The sequence below is a fragment of the Meriones unguiculatus genome, chromosome 1 (assembly GCF_030254825.1).
Source record: "Meriones unguiculatus strain TT.TT164.6M chromosome 1, Bangor_MerUng_6.1, whole genome shotgun sequence".
Classification (NCBI taxonomy): Eukaryota; Metazoa; Chordata; class Mammalia; order Rodentia; family Muridae; genus Meriones; species Meriones unguiculatus.
In genome coordinates this window covers 58,860,122-58,883,624 of record NC_083349.1, presented here as the reverse complement: position 1 = coordinate 58,883,624, position 23,503 = coordinate 58,860,122, and the positions used below count along the sequence as shown (strand labels likewise).

General features: G+C 49.1%; 1 protein-coding gene across 1 annotated transcript; it reads right to left on the bottom strand.

The window, feature by feature from the left end:
* Nucleotides 1-9,418: 9,418 nt before the first annotated feature.
* Nucleotides 9,419-22,933, bottom strand: LOC110552970 (stearoyl-CoA desaturase 4-like). Its single transcript, XM_021644647.2, has 8 exons — nucleotides 22,868-22,933; nucleotides 21,556-21,687; nucleotides 21,439-21,498; nucleotides 20,723-21,065; nucleotides 18,398-18,528; nucleotides 16,844-17,049; nucleotides 15,137-15,369; nucleotides 9,419-12,069 (listed from the first exon to the last, which is right to left on the bottom strand). Exons 1-8 carry the CDS (start codon nucleotides 22,931-22,933, stop codon nucleotides 11,870-11,872), a joined length of 1,371 nt encoding a protein of 456 aa, XP_021500322.1. The 3' UTR covers nucleotides 9,419-11,869.
* Nucleotides 22,934-23,503: the final 570 nt, after the last annotated feature.

Genomic DNA, 23,503 nt, shown 5'->3' with positions numbered 1-23,503 from the left:
CACAGCAGCTCACAAATGTCTGTATCTCCAAGCCCTGACACCCTCATGCACACACACCAGGCAAAATATAAAATAAAAACAAATTTTTAGGCCGGGTGAGGTGGCACACACCTGTTATCCCAGTAATCTGGGAGGCAGAGGCAGACATATCACCGTGAGTTTGAGGCCAGCCTGGTCTACAAAGCGAGTCCAGAACAACCAAGGCTACACAGAGAAACCCTGTCTCAAAAAAAAAAAAACCAAAATAAATAAATAAATTTATTTTAATAAAAAGAAAAACAGTTTTAGAGATGAAAGCAAAGCAAAAGCAAAACAAACAAAACAAAAAATCTTGGAGTGGTGGCCTACACTTTTAATTAATCCCAGCACTCTGGAGGCAGAGGCAGGTGGATCTCTGAGAGTGAGAGCCAAACTCCAGCAACCCTCCACCCCACCCCACCCCCGACTCAAAACAGAACACACAAAGCCAACAACCAAAGAGGAAACCTCAAGCCTCACCGCTGGAATGGAGATAGACTCCCAAGGGATGGAAGACAAGCCACACGGATTACAAGATTCAGACAGTGACAAACATGAGAAACTACGAAAAAAAAAAAACCAAACATAGCCAACTATTTAAGACGCCATTAAAGCAATCCAAGCTTTGAGTCACAGGGACAAAACAAGGAGATCCTCAAGCTAAGGGTGTGAGCATCCGAGGAAGCTTCACCGCCCCAGCATGAGCCTGGCTGGCATCCCAGCAGGGAGCAAGGGCCGGCCACACCCTCCATCTGCTCCCATTCTCCTGACTGGGTGCCATGGTAGGCGGTGGGCTCTGCATGACTGTTACACCGAAACAGGGGGTCGGGAAGGTAGAGGTGGGCTGGAGGCCCCGCTCAGTGGTTGAAAGTGATTATCGCTCTTTGGCAAGCTCCTGAGTTCATGTCCCAGCTCTCAGTCCTGGCAGTGCACAGCTGCCTGTAAATCCAGCCCCGGGAGAGCTGTAAATCCAGGGGGCTAGCCCCGCTGGGCACTGCAGAGCCTCTCTCTCTGTCTCTCTCTGTGTCTCTCCCCCTCTCCCTTTCTCTCCCCCCACCCTCTCCTGACGTGCAGCTCAGTATCTATTGACCACAGCCGCTTGCCCCAAACCCAGCTAGTTCTCCAAGAAGCCCTGTGCGTTTTGTTTCACTCCAGACTCCATAAGAAATACATTTCATGCCTATATTTTTAAGTGAACACCAGGTAACACAGAAATATGTCCCTTTTTCCTGGGCTCCTTTTCTATTTCCATCAGAGGCCAAAGGGAATTCGTTCAGCTTAGGGAGACAGGGCAGAACAATTTCTCTTAGCATAAACCTATTTTTCTGAAAGCAGATTTTTTTTTTTTCCTAAGTAAGGGATCGGGCTGGACAGTCCCCATTGCTCCCGTTTGAGATGCGCTAGACTCAGGCATTTGGAAAAAAATGAACATCCATTCTGGACGTCGCTGGAGTCTCGTTATGAGCCCAGCTTTTACAGTTTGTATGCTTTTTTTCAATCTTTTCTGCAAACCCCTGGTATTGATCGTGTCATTCTGTTCATGCTTCTAAGGTTAGTGTTTTCTGCAGGCCAAGAGAAAATCCGACTGTGAGGGGTCGTTTAAGCTCACCATTTTATCGCATTAATCTAAAGTGTCTGTTTGATGGACTGAGTTTCCAGTGTCCACAACTTCCATTGCTCTTAGAGGGTCAATAGGTCAGTCTTTCTTTCCAGTGCCAAGGGTGGCATTCTTCTCCTTCTGCATAAGAAGACATTTCTCCTTTCTTCGGCATTATTGCTTCCTTTCTCTGCACCAAGTCTCAGCCCTTTTCTTGTCCTCTGTCCCTTCTGGTTCTCCCTGCCAATCTCCTGGAGCTGCATTCCACCCACCGGCCCGGACAGCACAAAACCTGTAGGCGTAGGTTGTTCATGTCATCCTAAGTAGAATTTCTCCATCTTAATTCAAGGACTCTGTGGAGCCCAGGCTCCATAGGCCGTTGCTTCAGGAATACTCTGCTTTATTTAAAATTTTATTTTATGTGGCGTTTTATATACACATATGTTTTTACAAAAGCAAAGAGAAAAGATTTACAATGAGCCCCCATCGCTTACCCTCAATCATTTTATGAACTGCTGCCAATCGTGGTCCACCTACACTTTCTGCGGCATTTTCAGCGCTGTGTATTTCTGCTAGTCCAAAGTCTTCCATCACTACCATAGTGAAGACATGGGAAGAAGGAGGAGAAGGAGAAAGGAAGAGTCCTCTGATCTAAAGATCTAGAGCTAGTAAGTAGAGAGACCCCAGGAGACCCATGAACAGACATGTTTACCCCAGGGGAATGCAGCACACAAAATAAACAAAATGCCAAACTTCATTCAAGTATAGGTTTGAGTTTCACTCTGCTAGGGTGTGGAGGTTAGCAAAGGCAACAGGCATGGTTGGCTGGGACCAACAGGGGAAGTACGGTTACTAAGCATTTGGAGTTAGTTCCATCGGGTCTTGATGCTAATGCCGAAGTGCCAAAGCCTGTGGATTCAGCCTCACAGAGCCTTCCAGCCTGTCAAGCTGGGGACGAAATGATGGGACCACTCAGGTCACGGTGGTGGGAGCGTGTGGCGGAGGCGTTTCTTTTGTGTCTTATTTCTGTGTGTGAGGACCTGTGTACGAGTGTCCAAAGATAGAGTTGGATCCCGGGAGCTGGAGTGACAGGCAGTTGTGAGTGCTAGGAAGGCAACTCGGGTCCTCTGGAAGAACAGAAAGTCCTCCTAACGAAAGTGCTATCTCCTCAGCTCAAGACAGGCATTTCTTATATCATGGTGGGCCAGCAAGTGGAGAAGAGCACAGGAAGTGGGTGCTGGGAATAATTTTTCAAGTCCCGCCCTGAATGAGACACTGCTGCTAGCCAACCTCCACTTCCCAAAGACCCCAGAACCCCTCCTCCACCCGCCCACCCCCACACCAAATACTGACACCAACTGGGGGATCAGAGTTCAAAACGTGAACCCGTCAGGGGGCATTTCAGATTCAAATTATAACTCACTTTCTTGCTTTAAAAACACAAAGCTGGGCTTGCATCCACCAGTGCCAGTGCCTGGAGAATACAAACATTTTCAAGCCTAAACTGAAGAGGTCAGTGACTGCATCAGAAAGCGAAACAAAAACCCTACCCAAGCAGTGACCGGGTAAAAAGCTGCCACAATGCCAGGCTTTTAGAAGCCAGGGTGTGGGCAGCTGCTGGGTCCCTTCCCTTCTCCTGTAAATGCCAAATGCCAATGGCTTTTATGCAGCTTGGCTTTCTCAGCAGAGCTCACTGCAGTATACAAAGAAGGGTTCGGAGGAGGACTTTCCTATTAGTGGACCAGAAGAGGGACAGAAGGGGGGAAAGAAGGAGAGAGGGTGGGGCCTGATGAGGGAGGGGTCTACAGCTGGGATATAAAGTGAATAAATAGTAATAAATAATAATAATAATAAAAGAAAAAAGAAGGGTGGAAATGAGGATGAAGGACAGCCTTGGCCCTGTGAGATCCCCTTAGCATAGACAGGGCGTCCCTAGCAGGGGAAAAGACTATTCCTCAAAGACTCCAGATTTTTTCAGAAGAGGCTCTGCCTGAGCTTGCCTTGCACAGCTGTGCCGGGGCTGGCTCCTGGGCTTTGCCAAGAACTATTTAACAAAGGTTAGGTTCATGCTAATGTGGAATTTTGACGTGTGTTTAATGTAAGGACTATCTTTAAAATGGACACACCTCTTTTCCTCTGCTGTTGAGAATTGAACCCGGACCTCATGGATGTTAGACAATAGTCCACCACTGAGCTGTGTCTCCAGACCCTTAATTTTGCTTTTTTATAAAAGAAAGATCTATCTATGTGTCTATCTGCCCATCTATCTATCTATCTGTCTACCTACCTACCTACCTGTCTGTCTACCTATCTAGCTAGCCAGCTGTGTGTATGTATGGGGGAGGGGGCAGGGTGCCTGTGTTTGCGTGTGCACATGGAATCCAGAGGAGGATGTCAGCTCTTCACAATCATTCTCAGTGTGGTCCCTTTCAGGCGGCATCTCTCCCTGAGCCTGAGGCTAGCGTCTTCTTGGCTAAGCTGGAAGCCAGAGGCCCCAGTGATCCTCCTGCCTATTCCCCTTTAGAGCTGGGGTTATAGTTTGTGTAGGACCCCTCTCCTGCTACCAGGGTGCTAGGATCCCAAGTCTTATCCTCACGACTGTGTAAGAGCTCTTAACCACGGGGGCATCTCTCCAGCCATCACCCTCCCGATCATCCTAACTGGTTCATATATGTTTATATGCTACATTGGGATTTACAAGGATCATGGTGACCTCAGGTTCCTGCTGCAAACCTCACCTTCAGGAGGTTGAGGCAGGAGGAATGCTGTGAGTTCAACACCAGACTGGGCTGCACAGTAAGTTCAAGACTAGTGTGGGCTACAAAGTAAGACCTTGTCTCAGCAAAGATTATATAACATAATTCAGATTAAAATAGTCTCGGGGAGCTGGAAAGATGGCTCAGGAGTCAGGAGTCTGGTCTGTCTCTTTCATCAGAGGGAATTCAGCCCAGTAAAAAAAATTCTGAGACTATTTTAAATTTTTATTTCTTTATTTTATGTATATGAGTGCTTTATCTGCATGGACTCCTGAGTTTTCCTTTGAACTCATCTTGAGAGAATCTTTCTCTGGCTCCAGTTTCCACTGAAGTAGGTCCCTTTTCCCACGGGTCTTCCAGAGCCCTACTCCTCCCAGGAGTCCACACGAGCTGATTTTGCTCCCAGGGTTATCGAGGGTTAAAGGCTTGACCCTGACTACCCAATAGGTTCAGAACCCATCCTTAACAATCCAACTAAACAAGTGACAGGGAGGAGAGGAGCGTTGTGCTTGCGTAACTGGGACTGTTGCTCACAAGTGAAACTGGGAAACCAGGTTCCTTCTCGTTCTTAAAAAAGATTTAAGAATGAACTCAAAAGGACTCGCAAGAGCAATTTTATTAGGGTTTTTGTTGTTGTTGTTTTAGTTTTGGGTTTTTCTGTGTAGCCTTGGCTGTCCTGGATTCTGTAGACCAGGCTGGCCTCGAATTCACAGAGATCTGTCTGCCCCTGACTCCAAAGTGCTGGGATTAAAGGCATGTGCCGCCACCGCCCGGCTTTATTAGGGTTTAATAAAGAAAAGCACTTTTCTAAAAAATATAAAAACTTTAATATAAAATCTTACAAGTAAAAAGAAAAGAAAAGAAAACCCCACGCAGTAGCTAACCAGATGCTAAGTATACACATCTCAGCGAACTGCTACATAGTTAGAACAGCGTTGTGTGTGCTCACCTGCTCTTCTCTGTTCTTCTGCAGTATACTTTGTTCATAGCTTGGTAAATTCTTTTGCTACCCACGTCACTGGCCTTCTGGACACGGAGTCACACAGAAATGCACAGTTATGTTCAAAGGTGGGGCCTGATGGGGCCTGCCTCCTGGGCTGGCAATGGCAAGGAGCTGAACTCAGGCTCTGCCAAAGCAACATTTGTTCTGTAAGAACCCTGGCCACTCCCCCTTGTGACCACCTTTGTGTTCAACTGATTTTAGGCTCTGCCCAAAGGATCTTGAAGCCCAGCTGGCATTTGCTCTGTGTTTTTCCAACCACAGTTTACCCTCTCGTAAGGCTCTTAGTTCCTCCTCGTCACCTCCTCCTCCTGGAAATGTTTACCTGTGTCCAGTGGCACTGAAAAGAAGGATGGAGAGATTGTGTGTCTCCCTTTCAAGTTCTGTTCGTGCCTCAATCCCTGGGAAGCATCCTAAGGATGTTGAGAGCACTGTCTGTGATTGACTAAAATGCTGAGTTGTTGTGGGTTATTAATATTCGTTATCGATTTATCTTTTAGTTAAACAGTGGTTATTCCTAAACCAGCTGTAAACCCAAATCACTACAGAGACTAGGATTTATTTAATTAAACTAGAGCACAATGCTGGGCAATAGTTACTCCATCCTAAACCTCCAAGCCCGCATAGTTTTCTCCTGTTCAGATTTAACACATAACACTTGCTTTTAGTCATATCTGAGGTCCGGTTCATCTCTCCTCCTGGTTCCAAGTCCTCTCTTGCTGATCTCTGCTCCTGACTCCTCGCACTCGCTTCTTTCTCCTCCCCTCAGGACCAGGATGTCCCACCCAGCCAGCAGCATTGGCTGGTTGTTTTATTGAAAATACAGAGAACAAATGGTGGCATGTTTACACAAACTTGAGACAGGTGATGCTTAGAATAAAAGTCACATTGCAATGTCTGGCTTGAAGCCAGATGGTGGGTTAGAGAGATCAGCATTTGAATGAACAAGGGTAAATTGTACATTATACCAACACCGAGTCTTCATCTCTGACTTCGGGGAAAATGCTTAAGGCAAAAAGATCCCAGGCTATGATCAGTTGTGATTCTATACTGAGCTTGTCAGAGGCTAAACGACCATGTTCCTTGTTTAATCAGATCTGTTCTGAGTACACTCTTCTCTGCCACATGTCAGCACTGAAAAGATAATTCCCAGAAACAAAGCTTCAGGCTAACTCCGGGCTAGGTTTCATCTTGGACTTGAGCCTGGACAGACCTGGGCCAACCAGCTCCAAGCACGACCAAAATGACCATGTATGGCCAAAGAGCCCGAGAGAGAAGCCCTGGATGTCTGGACACGCCCCTCCCTCCTGTTCCCCAATCAGAGTAGAGGCTAGGTCACCACCCCTAGAGATTCCTAGGACCCTTTAAAAGCCATGCGCCCTTGTCCCATCAGGGTCGCCAATTTTCTCTGATTGGTGGCGCTCCGCATGCTGGATTTTGCTGCAGAATAGACACTCTTTGCTTTTGCATACTGTTTGATTCTGAGGTTATTCTTTGAGCAATTCTCAAACCCTTACCATACCAGGCCACAGACGGCTCAAATAGGGGCCAGTATGTCCCATGCTAGCTAGGGGTAGATCTTTGCTCAGGGGAGGCCCTGCTTGGAAAGACTCAGAAAAGCTGACCCCCTTCAAGTCGTTTCTTACAGGGACAGTGAGTAGCCAGGTCTAGGCTATGATACTTCCTGGACTGGAGGAAATGAAGTTTGATCTGCATTTCCTGGGTGGGGTGGGGCACAAGCTCCACCCCTGCCACAGATCCTACGAGGCTCGTTGTTAGGTTTGAGGCTACAGGATGATGGGAGAGCCCACCCACTGCAGCCCCTTTCTTACCGCACCTCTGCCCCTACCCTCGCCCTGCCTGTCTGTGAGTCTGTAAATAGGCAAACAGAACCCCTGGGTGCCTAGTCAGGCCCTATCAAGGTGATGCGTGTCATTTTCACTTTCCCAGGGAAGCCTACAGATCTCAGTTATCAGAGTCTGAGGTATTGGGAGCGATGGCACTCCATACCCTCTTCCTTTGAAACCTCCGCAAAGAACACTCAGGCCCAGCCCCCCCTCCCCCCCCCCCCCCCCGCCTGTGGACCTGAGCGCTCATCAGAGACCGTCCATTCGGTCTGCCTCAGTGCCCCTGTTGTGATTGTGGAGATCTGGACTGTCACAGAGCTAGAGCCAGACCACTCTGGGCTATCTTTAGCTCCCTTGACAGCCCTGCGCTGCCCATTTCCGTGTTTGATCTAACTTCCTGTATCAGGTAAAACCCTTTATGGAATGTACAGACTCCCATGCCACAGGCTCGGCATGTCATTAGATGACATCTGCGACCCATCATAGATGCGTTAAGAAAAACTTTTTACCATCAATCCTTTTGATTTTTTTTCTGTAAAAATATTTATTTCATGCATATGGGTGTTTTGACTATATGTGCATCACAGGCATGCAGTACCCAAGGAGGCCAGAAGGAGACACCAAATGTCTTGGGATTGGAATTACAGATGTTGACACTGCTGTGTGGGTTCTGGGACTCGAACCTGGGTCCTCTGGAAGAACAGCTAGTGCCAAGGCACCGCTCTAGCCCCAGTAATTTATTAAGTAATAATAATAATAAAAAAAGTTGTTTGGTTTTTCTTTTAAGTTTTATTCAACTATTTATATATGTATATGTGGGGGTGGGCCTCAAAAGCCAGACGTGGGTGTCAAATCCCCTTGAGCTGGAATTACAGGTAATTTTGAGCTATCCAACGTGAGGGCTGAGAACTGAACCCAGGTCCTCCGCAGGAACAGTAGGAGCCATCTGTGCAGTTCCACAATAATGCGTTATTAAAAATGCTTTAATGCGAGGGACTGCCTCTGACATGAACTCAGTGTCTGGCTCTTTGATCACCTCCCCCTGAGGGGGGAGCAGCCTTACCAGGACACAGAGGAAGACAGTGCAGCCACTCCTGATGAGATCTGATAGACTAAGATCAGAAGGAAGGAGAGGAGGACCTCCCCTCTCAGTGGACTTAAGGAGGGGCATTCATGAAGAAGGGGGAGGAAAGGTGGGTTTAGGAGGGGAGGAGGGAAGGGTTTATGGCAGGATACAAAGTGAATGAAGTGTAATAAAAAAATAAAAATAAAGAATTAAAAATAAAAAAATTCAAAAAATGCTTTAATGCATGACTTTTTTTGTTCTATTATTATTATAAAAACCCTTGAAACTGTTACCGTTGGAACGTGGCATTAACGATAACTTAAATCTGTACTCACAGCTGTAGTCACGCACGTTTGACTTGAGGTGAGAGCTGTGTTTTCTGCATCCGGAGATGTGAGAGGGACCCTACAGGTGGTCATGGCAGGCGGGGAGGAAAATGTCACAGGTGGGAATGAAAACCCAATTCAGATTGACTTCATCCACCCACACCAAACCTCGAAGAGTCTGGGGCTGGGGGGTTTATTTGCCAGTGTATGCAAACCCAGTATAATTTAATGAAAAGTTTCTTGGTATAACACAATCCCTGGTGCTCAAGGACGCATATGCACTGAAACTCAACTCAGAGCACATGCCATGTCTTCTGAGAAGATGGGTTCTGGAGCTAGGCTGCCTGCATTAGCTTAAGGGCCTAGGAAGAACCTGGCCTGGTCTCGGTTGTACAGATCGTTAGAGGGCATTTGGGCTATTAGCTATCTCTTGTCCTGACGTGGGAGCTTGGGGGAGCCCCTGGCTATACAGATAGTGTAAGGGCCATTTAGACTAGGAGGTTTCCCTAGTCCTGGTTGTGGGAGCTTGGGGGAGCCTCTTGCTGTAAGGGTAATTTAGATTACTCACCACATCTGGTCCTGGTTGTAGGAGCTTGATTTGGCCTGGCTCAACAGATAACACAGACCACCTGTTTAGCACTTCCATTACCCACGTTCTGGCTGGAAGAACAGGTTTTTGTCAATTCCTTTGAGAGGCCCATCCCGTGTGCTTATCGGTCCTGGTTTTCCTGGAGGTCTGTGGGCACAAGGACCTTTATGCTGTGCTCTCTCTCAACAATCACAGCGGGTGACAAACGACTCAGGACTGTTTGCGGTTATATTTTTGTTTACTTCTTACAGAATTCCGCCTGCAAAAGGCCTCCCTTTTCAGGCTGTATATTTTAGAGAATGACATTTTTATCTGAAGTGAATCCATACAGCTTAAAAAGCAACTGTCTTGAAGCCGCTTCTGCGGCATTTCCCATGCTGACAGGGCTGCACAACCACCACTCTGGCTTTGAAATTTCCCAGCACTTTATGATGTGACTGGCTGCGCAGGAACCAAGATAGCGTGGACAGACATCGGTCCAACTGCTAGACTAGTTAGACAAGGGACCTTAGAAATGAGACCTTCCCCAAGAATCTGATGCTGGGAGAAGGGAAGGCACCAGCTGGGCGGGGACTTGTCTCCTGGCAAGACACGTCTTCACCCAGGTGAGACAACAGGCCAGACCTCCTTACAGCATGCCACAGAAGCCCTGATAAGGTGGGCCAAGGGCGAGCAGAACCACCTCTTTCTGTTTGTTTGTGTTTTGTTTTTCAAAACAGGGTTTCTCTGTGTAGCCTTGGCTGTCCTGGACTTGCTTGTAGACCAGGCTGGCCTCGAACTCACAGAGATCCAAAATGACATTGTGTGAACCTTGGCCCCCGAATTATCCCTGCTTGACTAACAAAATTGCCTACAGCCTGGGCTGGATGGAAGAGACGGAGATGGAGTGAAGGTTCTTGGGCTTGTGGGATCAAGGAGGGGCCACGAGGAGGAGAGAGGAAGAAGGAAGAAGGGAGCAGCCTATTATGGGTTGGCATAACCAGGGGACATGGCCTAGAGCAGCACTGAGGACTGGCCTGATGGAGCAGAAGCAGCCCATATGGATCATGTGCAAGTATTTATGGGGATATTGAATGGGAGAAGGCAAGATAGCTTAGAAGGTTAATGTCTGCCCAGTTCCAGAGATTTAAGGCTTATAATAAGTCTAACAGGCATCTATGTCTTCTATTGTAAAATAGCACGTTAAGGAATAACTGCTGCTGTATTAATGACCGGCGCTAATTAAAATTAACAGAATAATTAATTCATCGTACATATTCCTTATTAACTGTATGAATCAATATTAAATATTAATGTTTCCACAACAGTAGAGCAAGAATGTGTGAGGGACACAAAATGGAGAAAAGCCTAATTACTACTGTATCCAGGGAGAAATTTAGACTAATGAATAGACCCACTATTGTTAAACTAGTTTTGTTTCTGGTAAAATGTCTACTGACGCTGCCCATCATGTCTCATCAGTGACGGGAGTAACAGGAGACCCAAGCACTCCTCTGTTCTACAAGTCTCTGGAACGTTCTCAGAGGGAGACGCTCAGTGAAACACCTTCCTGTGTGTTTATGTGTGACCCAACTTTGCCTACAATCCTTCCAGTTTGGATGTTTGGGATTGCAATAGTTATCTGATTGTTGCGAGAGCCGAAAATAAATAATAATAATAATAATAACCCAAGGACAGCAGAACAGACACATACAAGTAGGATGCGCAGCTTAAGGAAGAGGAATCCAGCTCAGCACCGCTCTGAGTCGCTGTTTTACCAAGACAGACATCTAATCCCAGAGTCCTCTTGTTCTATGACATAGCAAAGCTCCTTGTCACTAAAGATAAAAAAATTATCTCAACAAAGATCTCTTTTCCTACTGATTGAATGACCTTTCCTTCACTTCTCAGCTTGAAGCATACTGAGTTACAGAGACATTCCATTGTGTTCTAGCAAGGTCACGTTCAGTGGCCATTATTTGCTCAGTGTTGGAGCCAGGCATCTGTTGGAGGGAGGGAGCTAGCTCATATTTTGGTGAATGCTCCCTACTGTACCTTAACCCCATCTCTGCTTCCGAGTCACACCCCAAATTCTTCCCCACCCGATGACTTACCAGCTTTAGAAATTCTATGACAAATGTTATTTCTTCCCTTTCCTTTAGCAAAGTATGAACTGAAGACAATTAACAAGACACTTCCTAAAAGGTTTTGTTGTATCGATAGCGTTGGGCAAATACCTAGGGAGCTGTCTGTGATAAAGGTTCTTGCCTGAGATGTCAGAAAGGTTGGGAAGCCTCTGGGAGGTGGCCTGGTACTCACTGGCTGCTTCTCAGAGAGGCAATGAAAGAGAAAAGAAAGACCAGCATAAAAGGAGCAAAGCCCAGAGAGATGGGGACTAGAAGAGAGAGGAGTCAGAAAGGAAGAGTTGCCTTGAACATTTGACAAGAATACTTTGTAGAGCTGGGCACGGTGACACATACTTTTAATCCCAGAAATTAGGAGGCAGAGGCAGAAGGATCTCTGGGAGTTCGAGGCCAGCCTGGTCTATAGAGCTCAACAGACTACACAGAGAGACCCTATACCAAAAAAAAATGTTCAAGAGTGGGCTTTGGTAGCGTTAGTTAGTGGTTAACAGACCATTGAAAGTTGGCCCAGTTCGTTTATGGAACAGAGACCCAGCTGACCCCAAACTCAGCTACTCTTGTGGCTCCCGTCTCCAGTCCTTTTAATCCTGGCTAGGACCGCGGCCTTAGATACTTTCTTCCGGTCGTAAGCCAGGCCGAGGGCAGCCATGCAGTCGATGAAGAACGTGCTGAAGTTGACGTGCCAGTGGTACTCACTGACGGAGTAGTCATAGGGGAAGGTGTGATGGTAGTTGTGGAAGCCCTCGCCTGGAACAGAGCAAGGAGAGCAGTTAGGGGCTCAGTGGCTGCTGCTTCCTCCTCTGTGCAAACCTTTTCCTGTTGGCTGCTTGAAACCTGGAAGAACCCAGCTGTTGAGTGAAGAGACAAACCCCCAGTCTTGCGTTCTAAAGTGAACAGATGCCCTCAGAGGCATCTCAGGAAACCAGCTGACAGCTTCTGCTCACACATGCCTGTCTGGGAGCCTTTGTCAGAGGAAGTTTCCATTATAAGATAAGAGGATGGAAGAGGAGCTGTGTCTGTGGGAACAGATTTTATGATGGAAAATATCAGAGCCTTAGGAAAGAGGACCCCAAGCCCCACAGGGTCTGCACACGGGTGGCTGTGGTTAGGGCAGGGCAGAGGGTGGGAGCGGAACTGTTGCTAAGCACGCCACACTGTTCCCCGTGAACTGCTGTTGCCTGGGTAACGGTTTCAACAGGGTGGACAGCAGCTACCAACACTTAGCAAGGAGTCGTGGGCAGTGTCAGCAGTTTCCTTAGCCACTCCTGGCTCACGGGACACTGCTCTGGCTGCTAATTCTTTGAACTTTGACCTTGGGGTGGGAGAGGCGCTAGGAACACAGAACTCTGAAGGACATCCTTCATGGGCATCTTGCAGGATGAAGAACAGAAATTCTGGATTCATGTTCCTCTCCGTGATCAGTTTGGCATTTTCCTGTTCTCTGCGTGGCTCTTCTTTCTGAACTGATTCCAACAATACTGACCCTTTTCAGGTTTCGGGAAAGAGTGTGAACAAGAAGAGTCATTGAACCCTGAAGATTAAAAAACACAGCTAGGGAAAGTCAGAAGAACAGAAAGAATGTGAAGAGCCAGAGGAAGTGGTGGAGGGACCGCTGTGGAAGGCTGATTTCTGCGCCACTGTGGCAGCTGTGACTGCTGCCCAACGTCTGTGCAAGACTGAGCTGGTCAACACCCAGCCACAGCCAGAGGAAGGGCCCATGGGGCACTTCCCTGAAGATTCAGACTCAGTTAATGGTTGAGAGAGGAGAGATGGACATTTTCATCAGTGGTGTAGCCACTTACCAGTGTCCGTGCTTCTGAGAATAAAGCTTCAGCTGTGCGCCACCCCAGGAAAACTCGCTGGGTCACAGACACACAAAAAGATATGTGAGTGGGAGGGCTAGTTGGAAAGCAGGGGATTGGCAGGAGTTGGAGGGGACAAGAGAGAGCAAGAATGACTGAAATCATGCACACGCATGGAAATGCCATCCATCCTTAGGTGTAATGAATATATACTAACTAAAACATTTTTAAGTTAGAAGAAAGCATGCCTGGGTTCTGGAGAGATGCTCATTGGCTAAAAGCACTTGCTGCTCTTGTGGAGGGCCTGGATACAGTTCTTGGCACTCACGTGGTAGCTCAAAACCATCGGTAACTCCAGTTCCAGGGGACCCCACACCCTCTTCTAGCTTCTACAGCAGCGCATGCACATGGCGAACACACACACACACACACACACACACACACAGAAGCACTCGTGCATGTAAACATAAATTAATCTTTTTAAAAACAATATCTCAACTCAGAACATAGGGGCCCGTGCCTTTAATCACAGCAATCAGGAGGCAGAGGCAGGCCGAGCTCTATGAGTTCAAGGCTAGCCGGGGCTACACAGTGAGTTTCAGGCCAACCCTAGCTAAAAAATAAAACATCAAAATACCCCCAGAGGTAATGGAAATTATAGAGAAAACAACAACAATTCCTTCTAACCAAACAACTCCAACCAAGACTTCTCAAGGTATACACTCTGGGCGGTGTGGCGTGTGGCTAAAGGCACTATAGGCTCTGAGTTAGACCTAACCATTCCTCCCTGGTTCTTGTCTGACGTGTAAAATAGAGTCCCCGTCTCTCTGTCTCTCTCTTAGTCTGTCTGTCTGTCTCTTTCTCTCTCTGTGTCTATCTGTCTCTCTCTCTCACACATACACACACAGGTAATTAAATAAAACAAAAACTCCAGGGCAGTCAAGGATGAGGTAAGAAGGTTAGAAGAGCAGATACAGAGAGGAGAATCACAAGAGAGATGAAGCAAGAGCCCGGCAGCCACTTTGCGACCGTGAGGATTCAGGAGCTGGGGAAACTCACTGTACAGCCTCGGCGCACTGGCCCAAGACACACATCAGCCTGTGTTAGGCCATTTCTCTGAGAAGCTCAGAGTCTTATAGCATAAGTGGTGGGGTTTTTCCTTCAAGCTGTCAAATCAAGACGCTATATAATGGTTGGAAGGACCTAAAAGCTGGAGGAGGATTCGGGAAACTACAGTTGAGGTTTGCTGAACTAGGTCAGGGTTTTCCCTCCATACACAGCAGGCCTGCGTAGAGAAAGCACTACGCTTTACTGGTCTCTCCTCTGAGCTTACTGGTCTAGTTATGCATCTGCTGCCCCTAGGAAGATGCAACCTGACTCGGAAGCAACTGGAAGAGGAGAACTTAAAAAGCATTCAGTCACAGTTGGTGATGGTTTGGGAATTAAAAATCAATGGATTCCATACTCCAACCAAGGACTATTCATGGAGATAACCTAGAACCCCTGCACAGATGTAGCCCATGGCAGTTCAGTGTCCAAGTGGGTTACATAGTGATGGGAAGAGGGACTACCTCTGACATAATCTGACTGGCCTGCTCTTTGATCACCTCCCCCTGAGGGGGAGCAGCCTTACCAGGCCACAGAAGATGACAATGCAGCCTCTTCTGATGAGAACTGATAGTCTAAGATCAGAAAGAAGGAGAGGAGGACCTCCCCTATCAGTGGACTTGGGGAGGGGCAAGCATGCAGAAAAGGGAGGAAGGGTGGGATCGGGAGGGGAGGAGGGAAGGGCTTATGGGGGGATACAAAATGAATAAAGTATAATTAATAATAAAATAATAATAATAAAAATCAATGGATTCGCCCTCATTTTAGAGTGGCAACCTAAGATCCAAAGAAATCATTAAAAATAAATTAATAATAATAGGTTTTAATCTGGCCTCTCCGGCTTAGCCTTGGTGCTCCAATCAACAACCCACTTCAAGTAGTCTTCACGGGAACTGACAACTTACCAAAAGCTGCCATCGAAACCAGGGGGTTCTCCCGGGCAGCAATGGTCCTGTCATAGGGCCGATAGCCGTAGAGGTGGGCGGCGCTGTTCACCAGCCAGGTGAAGTTGAGAAGCAGGGCGTAGCGCAGGAGCGTGCTGACACACAAGCTGTGCTGCAAAGTTTCGGCCCAGAGGTACCAGGGTATCAGTGTGGGCAGGATGAGGCCGATGAGCATGACGGCGACCTTGTAGTACCTGTGTAGAGAGGGCACACGCTGAGTCTGTGGGGAGGAGCCACGAGCACACTCTCGAAGCCCACATTCGCTGGGCTGGGCTGTCTCTTCTCATGCACTAGGAATGCAGGAGGGCTGTGTGTTATCCCACTCTTTACACACACACACACACATGCACACAATGCGCATGAGTGTTTTGCCTGCATGTATGTATGTGTATCACGTGTGTGCAAGTATCCAAAGAGATCAGAAAAAGGCACTGGATCCCCTGGAGCTGCAGTTACAAGCTGTCTGCCTCCATGTGGGTGCCGGAAATCAAGCGGGGGTTCTCTGGAGGAGCAGCCAGTGCTCTTCACCCCTGAGCCATCTCTCCAGACCTTATTTCACCCTTTAGGTGAGAAGTGCTGGTGGGATGTGGGTTAGAACACGGGTCTGTTAACCAGAAACCCGATGTTTCTTTTCACGGAGTGTGAGGCCATATTGGCCAAACAGGTCTGGCTCAAACCATAAACTCAGCTGGTAAATTCTGCTTGCTCAAGTTCTTGTCCAGCTCCCTTTGGGATGCTTTCTTGGGTTTACCTCCATCTTTGACACGGAATGTGTGACAAGTGTCCGCTCCCTGCTACTACCCCCTAGAGCTTTGCTCTGCTTTCCAGGAGGCATACTGAGTGCCCTTGGCCACCTACAGTCCTCTGTCCCTTTGGAGGCTTTTTCATTCTTCACTCCCAGGCCACCGACATTTCGAGGAATTGATTGACAGCTGTAAGGCAGTCTGATAGTCAGCTTTGTATTGACATTGTCTGTATTCAGCTTCTTGCCTTTCCACTCTGCCCTCTGCTTCCCTGGCCGGGGTCTTCTGTATCTAACTTGTTTCCCTGACCTTCACCTGTCAATCGAGGGCTGGCTTCACCTGTACGGGGGCAGCCGTTCTGAAGCGTGCCTCTGCCCCATGATGCCAAAGGCCTCCTTCAAGGAAAAGGACCATGTCTGTGGTGTCAGGCTTTATTTAGCTAGCCTCATGTGCTGTGTTTACATTGTCTCTGTCTGCGCACAAATGTCAGAATCACTTGTTTCCGAGGCTGGTTTTTTGTTTTTTTTTTTTTCAGTGACTTTTCCCAGAAGTCTTAGTCTCCATGAATGTTTCACAGTATAGACCATATTCTGCCTAACTTCTGGTTATTTGCATTCCTGCCTATAATACAGGCTTTTTAAAGAGAAGGACTGCATTACTTCTCCAACTGTGTCCATGACTATTCTCCATCAATGAACATTTGTTGCATTTGATTTGTTCCATGGAAATACCTCAGAGAGAAAGGAACAAAGCAATAATCCATGCTTATGGGCCTGTGAGACATTAGAGAATTGTTTCTTTGTTTTGTTTTTTATTACAAGCATGCAGAGTAAAATCCTTCAGCTCTTATTTAATGTGTTCTATCAGAAAAACTAGGGTCCCTAATCTCCATGTGCCCTGGGTTCCACCCCACCCACCCACTCACCTCCTCTGGAACATCACCAGCTTCTCGGCTTTTAGGTCAGACATGTCCAGTTTCCCACCCTTCTCTTTGACAGCCGGGTGTTTGCGCACCAGCAGCCAACCCACGTGAGAGAAGAAAAAGCCCCGCCGGGAATCATGGGGGTCGGCGTGCGTCTCTGTGAACTTGTGGTGGGCGCGGTGGTCTCGGGCCCATTCATACACATCATTCTGGAAGGACGGGAAAGAAGACCACACCAGTGAGAAGACATGCCCTCCTGGGGGAACCCTGTGCCCTGATGTTGCAAGGATACAAGACTTCACCTCAAAAAGTCCCCAGGGACCCGATCTGAAGGAGGCCTCGGGGAGCACCCTCCTTTGCACACCTGGCCCTGAAGCAGCTGACAGTCTCAAGCCCAGCAATCACACTGCTGCTTCCTTCGGTTGTGTGATGGGGAGATGGAGCATGGGGAGGTCCGGGTAGGGAGCCAGTAAGAGCATGGCAAAGAACACTAGTTCTCAAAGAAAGGGATTTGAGACAGGTTCCTCGTGGAATACCTAGTCATCGGGCGCAGAGACTAGGAAGCAAGTGCTCCTGGGATCCTAGGAAGCTGCTCTATTAAAAGGGTACAGGGATGTTCACCTGATGCCTTTACAAGTGACAGCTCACCCCACTCAGTGTCAGGGCCAGCTGTGTAATTCATGAGCCTCAGCACTTTTCCCAAGGACCTCTGGCTTATTTGCAACTCTTTCTATCCTTTCAAAAAGGCATCAGTGTCTCTTGTTGTTTTTCTGTCCCACCAGGACATCGGGAGCTGCTGAGGAATAAGTTGTTAGGTGGGAATGATTAGACACACATTAGAAATGATTAGGTGAGCGCCCAAAAAAGGGGGACTGGCTTGATTTCCTCGTACTGCCAACGGGGCCTGCTGGTGGTGTCTAAAAAGCAATAACAGGCTCCTGTCCCTTTCACTTTTCTCAGTTATGATTTTTTGGCCTCAGAAAACTTCAATAGCTGACATGCCCAGCACGGCGGTCACTCAAGGAACCACAGCGTCAACCTTTCCGACCTCTTAGTGACCAAGTGCAGGAAGAGGCTGAATCTCCTAAGACAGGAGGGTTTAATGAGTTCTCCGATGCCACAGACACAAGGCTTCTGCCTGCCATGGAGGTGGATTTTTATTATCTACAGCAGAGTTCCCAAGACTGTGGCATATTAGTTTTGATCCTACTGGGACTCCTGAGATAGACCTTACAGCATGAGTTTATTGAGTGTTCAAGAAACCAGACTCAGCATTTGGCTCATGAGCTGTAACCCATAAGGTAAGCTTGAACAACCATGGAGAGCAGCTCATACAATACGGAACCTGGGGACCTTGGGGAAAACAGTGGTCCTATAACAGGAGAGGCCTCCTATTGACTCCTATTGACTCCCATTTCCTGACTCTGGGACGCCCCCCCCCCCCCGTGTGGACCCGGCACTGAAAAGGACAGTGGCTGTCCCGTTGGCGCTCCTTGGGGTGCTGACTTGCTGCACAGTGGCCCCAGCCTTCACAGAGCAGACACAGCAGCTTCTTACCTGGAAAGCCATGGTGTTGGCGATGATGAGGAAGAGCCGCAGCGGCAGCCGCGCTTTATAACTTCGGTGGCTCCACAGGCGATGAGCCCCGGCTGTGATGCCCAAACCAGCAACTATATTATAGAACAATCCTGCCGGGAGATAGCGGGTCCCATTGTGGGTCCCTTTGGGTCAAGGCTGTCCCTTTGCTGACTCTAGTTCAAGTCTTCTTCAGAGGTTAGTGAGGGTCCTTTCTCCCCGGAACCTTGGGGTGCCTTGGTCTCGATAGCTTGTGGCTTTGAGCACTTGAGTAGTTTCATTATGCTCCAGTCTCTCTATCTGGAGATGGAGAAAGCTCAGAAGCCTCAGAAATCAAGATGGCAACAGGGCTCTTACTGCCCATCTTCAGGGGCAGTACCGGAACCTATCAACCCTGACCTTCCTCTATCTGTTCTAAGTTGTTCACTGCCACAGAGTAACCCTCAGAGCCTTGAAAAATAGCAACCAGAGCAATTTGGTTTGGTCAGTTACAACAACCCCAGATTTTAAGAGGTCACAGTTGTGCCAGTTCACCATCTGGGACAACAACATTTCAGTGATGACACACACCGTGCTCATATCAGGGAGAGCCAGCCCTGCACAGTGCTATGTTTCTACAACGGCCTGAGCTTGACCGAGAATGTTAATATTTTCACAGTTACCGCACACCTTGGGTACTGGCTGTGATTACTTTTGCATCTTGAAGAAACATAGCATAGAAAAGCCTGTTTATCCAGAATCAATCGCACTGTTGCAAAACTGCAGCCGTGGGCGGAAGCCCAGTTTCCTGTACCATTCATCTCCCAAGGTCTGTGCTGAGATCCCACACCTCTCCTCTGCTACATCCCTCTGACCGGCTGCTGCTGGCTGCCAGAACAATGCTGTGTGACTCCGAAGCTGGCAGCTGGTGGTGACTGCGTCAGGGCAAATCAGCTCGGTGCTGTTTGTGCCCTGGACGAAGGATGGCTACCGTGGCCTGCCTCACTGTCTTTGCAACCAAGGGCTCAGACGGATGTTAATAGAGAAGGAGGCCGTCTACCCTTGCTCTGTTCCCTGACTAACTATGCTCACGACAGCTGGGACCAGAATCACATACATGACCTGACCCTGAACCACAGAGGAGCCAGGATTCTGCAATCACAGAAGAAAAGAAAGGGCTTTGGCCAACGCCAGAGGCCCTCAGGGGAGCACCCTCAAGTGCCTGTGTTAGTTCCATGTCACAGGTGTGTCTGGGACACTGGCTTTGCAGGCACAGGCAGCAAGCACAAGGGGATTGGGACAAGAGCCCAAACACAAGGGTCCCCTCCAACCTCTTGTCTGCCAAACAGACAGCTCAGTTCAAAGATATTCGTTCAGTGGCCCCATAGTTGCTAAGCAACTCCTTGAAGCATTGTCCTAAGAAATGGGCTGGAGGGGTTTCCCCTCTTAGCCCTCATGTTAGCGCCCCTGCAGGACAGAGGCTGAGAACGGCTGGGAAAACACACACCTGACCTAAGGAACACGACCTTCCTGATCGATCGATCGATCCACGTACCACTGTTGGTACCTGGAAGAGCTGCAGTCTTGAGAACGGGCTCTCCTCAGCTGCGCTTCCTGGCACCGGCAGGACGTCTAAGGTGACGTTCCAAGGACCAGAGCTCACCTGCTGGAGCTACTCCCAGGATGAGGGCAGCCAACTTGTACATCGCTGCCCTCCTAGAGACAGCTACCAGAAGGTCCTCTGCCTTCCAGAGAGAGACCGCCGGCTCACCATCCCTCAGAGGGCAGCAAGGGGCCCTGACCTACAGAGCCCTGTCCTCTCTTCCTGATGTAAGGAGTCAGGGGAGAACCTACCTGAAGGCACGTGTCTGTGTGCATCAGTCCACAATCCCACGGGTCCCCACGGAGCTGAGCCACCACATAAGGTACCCAGTGACAACTCTCTTCTTTGTTACCACAGCCTGAAGGTCAGGGTTTCTCAATAGCCCGTGGGGCCCTCCTCAGGCTCCCAGGCCTCCCAGCACAGGCCTTGGTTTTCCTGTGGCAGGCAATGCTGACCCAGGAAGCTTTTCAGAGACTGCCAGTGCTTTGCCATACATTTGTCTCTCCGCCCTTCATAGGCTTTAACATCCGGGTTAAAGGACTTTCAGAACTGACACCCCTGCACCATCAATCCCACAAGGCTCGTTCCCAGACTAGTTATCAGTTATCAGGGAGTGGAGAGGAAATTCGAGGAATCTGCACAGAGAGCAGTTACTTTTCTGTCTTGTTAGAGGGTAGGGAGAGGCCTCGGGCACTGACTCAGGAATGAGGGGTTGGGGGGATTACCAAAGAGCCAGGTGTAGAGCTTGCAGGAGGGAAGCAAGGTGACCCCGTACAGGGCTCCTACGTGCAGCACGGCCATAAGGATGATGTTTCTCCAGACGTACTCCAGCTTGGGTGGGGGCCCCTCCTCATCCTGGTAGCTGGGGTCGTGTATGTCATCTTTCATTTCAGGACGGATGTCCTCTTCCAGGTAGAGGGGCACCGTCTTGAGCTTTTCTCTTCCTCCCTCCATGGCCCCAGAGGGCAGTGCTGCGACGGTAGAGGTGCCACAGTCGCTGGAGACCTTCAAAGAGAGGGAGTGGACGGTCAAGGGCAGGTACATGAGGGTAGCAAGGGGGTATTTCCCCTGTAAGACAGCCAAGACAGTGGAGGCGGAGACCGTGGCCCCGGTGCCCAATTCATACAAAGATAGAGCACACCCCTAGATGGAACAGAGAAAAATTCCCAGAAACTACACAAGATGTGTTGACAACAAGACCTCAAGGGGAGGGGCCAGGAGAGGAGGTGAAATAGTTGTACCTCAAGCGACACACAAAGGAAAATGCACACGCGTGCAGAAAGGTACTGGCGGGATGGGGTTTTCCTTAAAGTCGATTGACAATAAACTGCACATCCCTCACTTGTCTCATCTCCGGCTCCTACCAGATGTCAGCAGAATCCCACCTGGTACCAAAGAGCCTGCTGTGGGGGCTGGGGGCGGTGACTGGAGAAAAGCTGACCTCTTGTGGCAAGCGGGCCTTCATCTTGGTTCCTTGGAAGCCTGGATCCCGGTGTGACATCTGAAAGCACAGGATCCAGACTGAGGATGAGTCCGGAGGTCACCGAGCGCCACGTACCAGGCCAGCCGTACAGGCGTCACCATTCAGTCCTGCTGTGTGCGGATAATTCCACGCTCGGGATTTAAATAGAGGGCAGGTAGAGCCGGCAGTTGGTGACTGCGTCCGGTATTTGCTCAGAACGTTTCGTGGCTGCCAACAAGGGATAAAGTGTTAAGGCAGCCCCATGAGGAGATGAAGGCTGAAGGCGAGCGAGCGAGTGAAGGGAGGGGGCAGCCAGCAAGGCCCACACTCATCTAAAGTAAGGCTACGGCGTAGGGCACACAGTAAGAGAGAGACAACTTTGCTCCAGTTCCTAGAGAGACTGTTTTTCAGCACTCTGGAGAGCTTTGGCCAGGGGGAACGTGCTACTCTCTTGTCTTGGCAGCTTTGGGTATCCAGAAATCTGCTGTCCCGCTGGCACACAGCCCTTTGCTCCTCTCTCCTGGGCTTCACCTCTGTGGACCCTGGGTCCCTGCCAGCATCTTGGGCTAGAGGAAGCTGGGGTCCGGTTCTTAAGCTGCCCCGTTTGCACAAAGTATTCTCAAAATGGGAAATCAAGTCTGGGGGCAGGGTGAAGAGTGAGAGTCAAGGTCAGGTGCTTGGCAAATGTGTCACACTAGGGCCCTTGCACAGCGGGGACATCTCATCTGTGTCCATCACAATCCATCTCCTCTTTCCACCCACCAGGTGTGGTGGGGGGGAGGCGGCCTCCGCCCCCGGACCTCGAGGCAGGAGCAGGTGCACGGCCGCCTTCTCACTCAGCCAGTGCTGGCTCTTTCCACCTGCTCAGGATGCTCGCCACCAATCCAGAGCACCCTGACCGGCTCACGCGCACAGGGCTGAGTGTCTTTGCCCACGCTCAGTCACAGGACACGGTTCACAGGAGGCGGCCACCTCCAGACATCAGTGTCCAGTCCCTTCCCTATGTCCCTGCCTCGGGAACCTCTGCTTCAGAAGGGAGGTCTGAGGCTCTTCCATCAGGTTGGAATTTGGGCATCTCCTGTAAGGGAAAGGCAGGGATCCCAGACAGCTGCTTATAGACAGCAGAGGTGCAAACACTCGTGTTTGGAAAAAGAACAGTGAGGGGGGTACTGAGCAATTCTTACAAGCTAACTTAAAAAAGCTTTTGCAAAAGTCTCCCTGCAACCTATGACCCCATTTTAGGGAGGAGGAAACTGAGAGATGGAGAGAACCAATAACTTAGCTGTGGTTCTAGGAGCCAGCGACTCAGGGGAAACTGATGATCACTGTAGTGTGATGCCCCAGCCCAAGCTCAGAACGAAGCTGCCCTAGGGTCCCAAGACAAACTGGTTTTGCAGCCCATCTTCACTAGCTCCATGTCAGGGCCAGGAAGCTCAAACTGCAGGGCTCTGCACTCACGGGTCTCCTGAGACATTTCCCCCTATGCAAAGGAAGCCATATGAGGGCAGGCACGCCCAACTTCTTCCTCTGCAAAAGCTTCCTTGACCCCTCTGTTCCGCCCTCATCTAATGGCCAGGGACCCGACTGTTTCGATGGCTTTACCACACACTTTGCTTTGCTCACAACTTTGCTTTAACAGAGATATTGAGAACTATTTGCCCTGGGCATCCTGACGCACACGCTTCATCCCCGAACTCAGGAGGCAGAGGCAGGAAGATCTCTTGAGCTTGAGGCCAGCCTGGTCTATAGAGTGAGTTCCAGGACAGCCAGGGCTACACAGAAGAAAACTGTTTTGCAAGGCCATCTCACTGGTAAACGATAAGCTTCCCTTTTCGCAGGAACCCTGACCTTTCCTTGGTTTCTCTAGAGCATTATAAAATTTCTTGCAGTCATTCATTACTCAATAGACACTTCCCAGAGATGAGAGATGAGCTGCAGGATACAATAAGGGAGCAGTGAGCATTATACTTTCCTTGAAATGTGATTGTAAACGAGAGCTGGAGAAACCTACAACAGCTGTTGTAAAAGTAGGTGTGGAATTATC

Coding starts and splice junctions, on each gene's coding strand:
- LOC110552970 (XM_021644647.2), bottom strand. CDS start 22,933: ATGTCTCAGGAGACCCGTGAGTGCAGAGCCCTGCAGTTTGAGCTTCCT. Junction 18,529..20,722: donor GCTCTACACCTGGCTCTTTG/GTAATCCCCCCA, acceptor ATCTCCCGGCAG/GATTGTTCTATAATATAGTT. Junction 17,050..18,397: donor CCAACACCATGGCTTTCCAG/GTAAGAAGCTGC, acceptor CCGTCCTTCCAG/AATGATGTGTATGAATGGGC.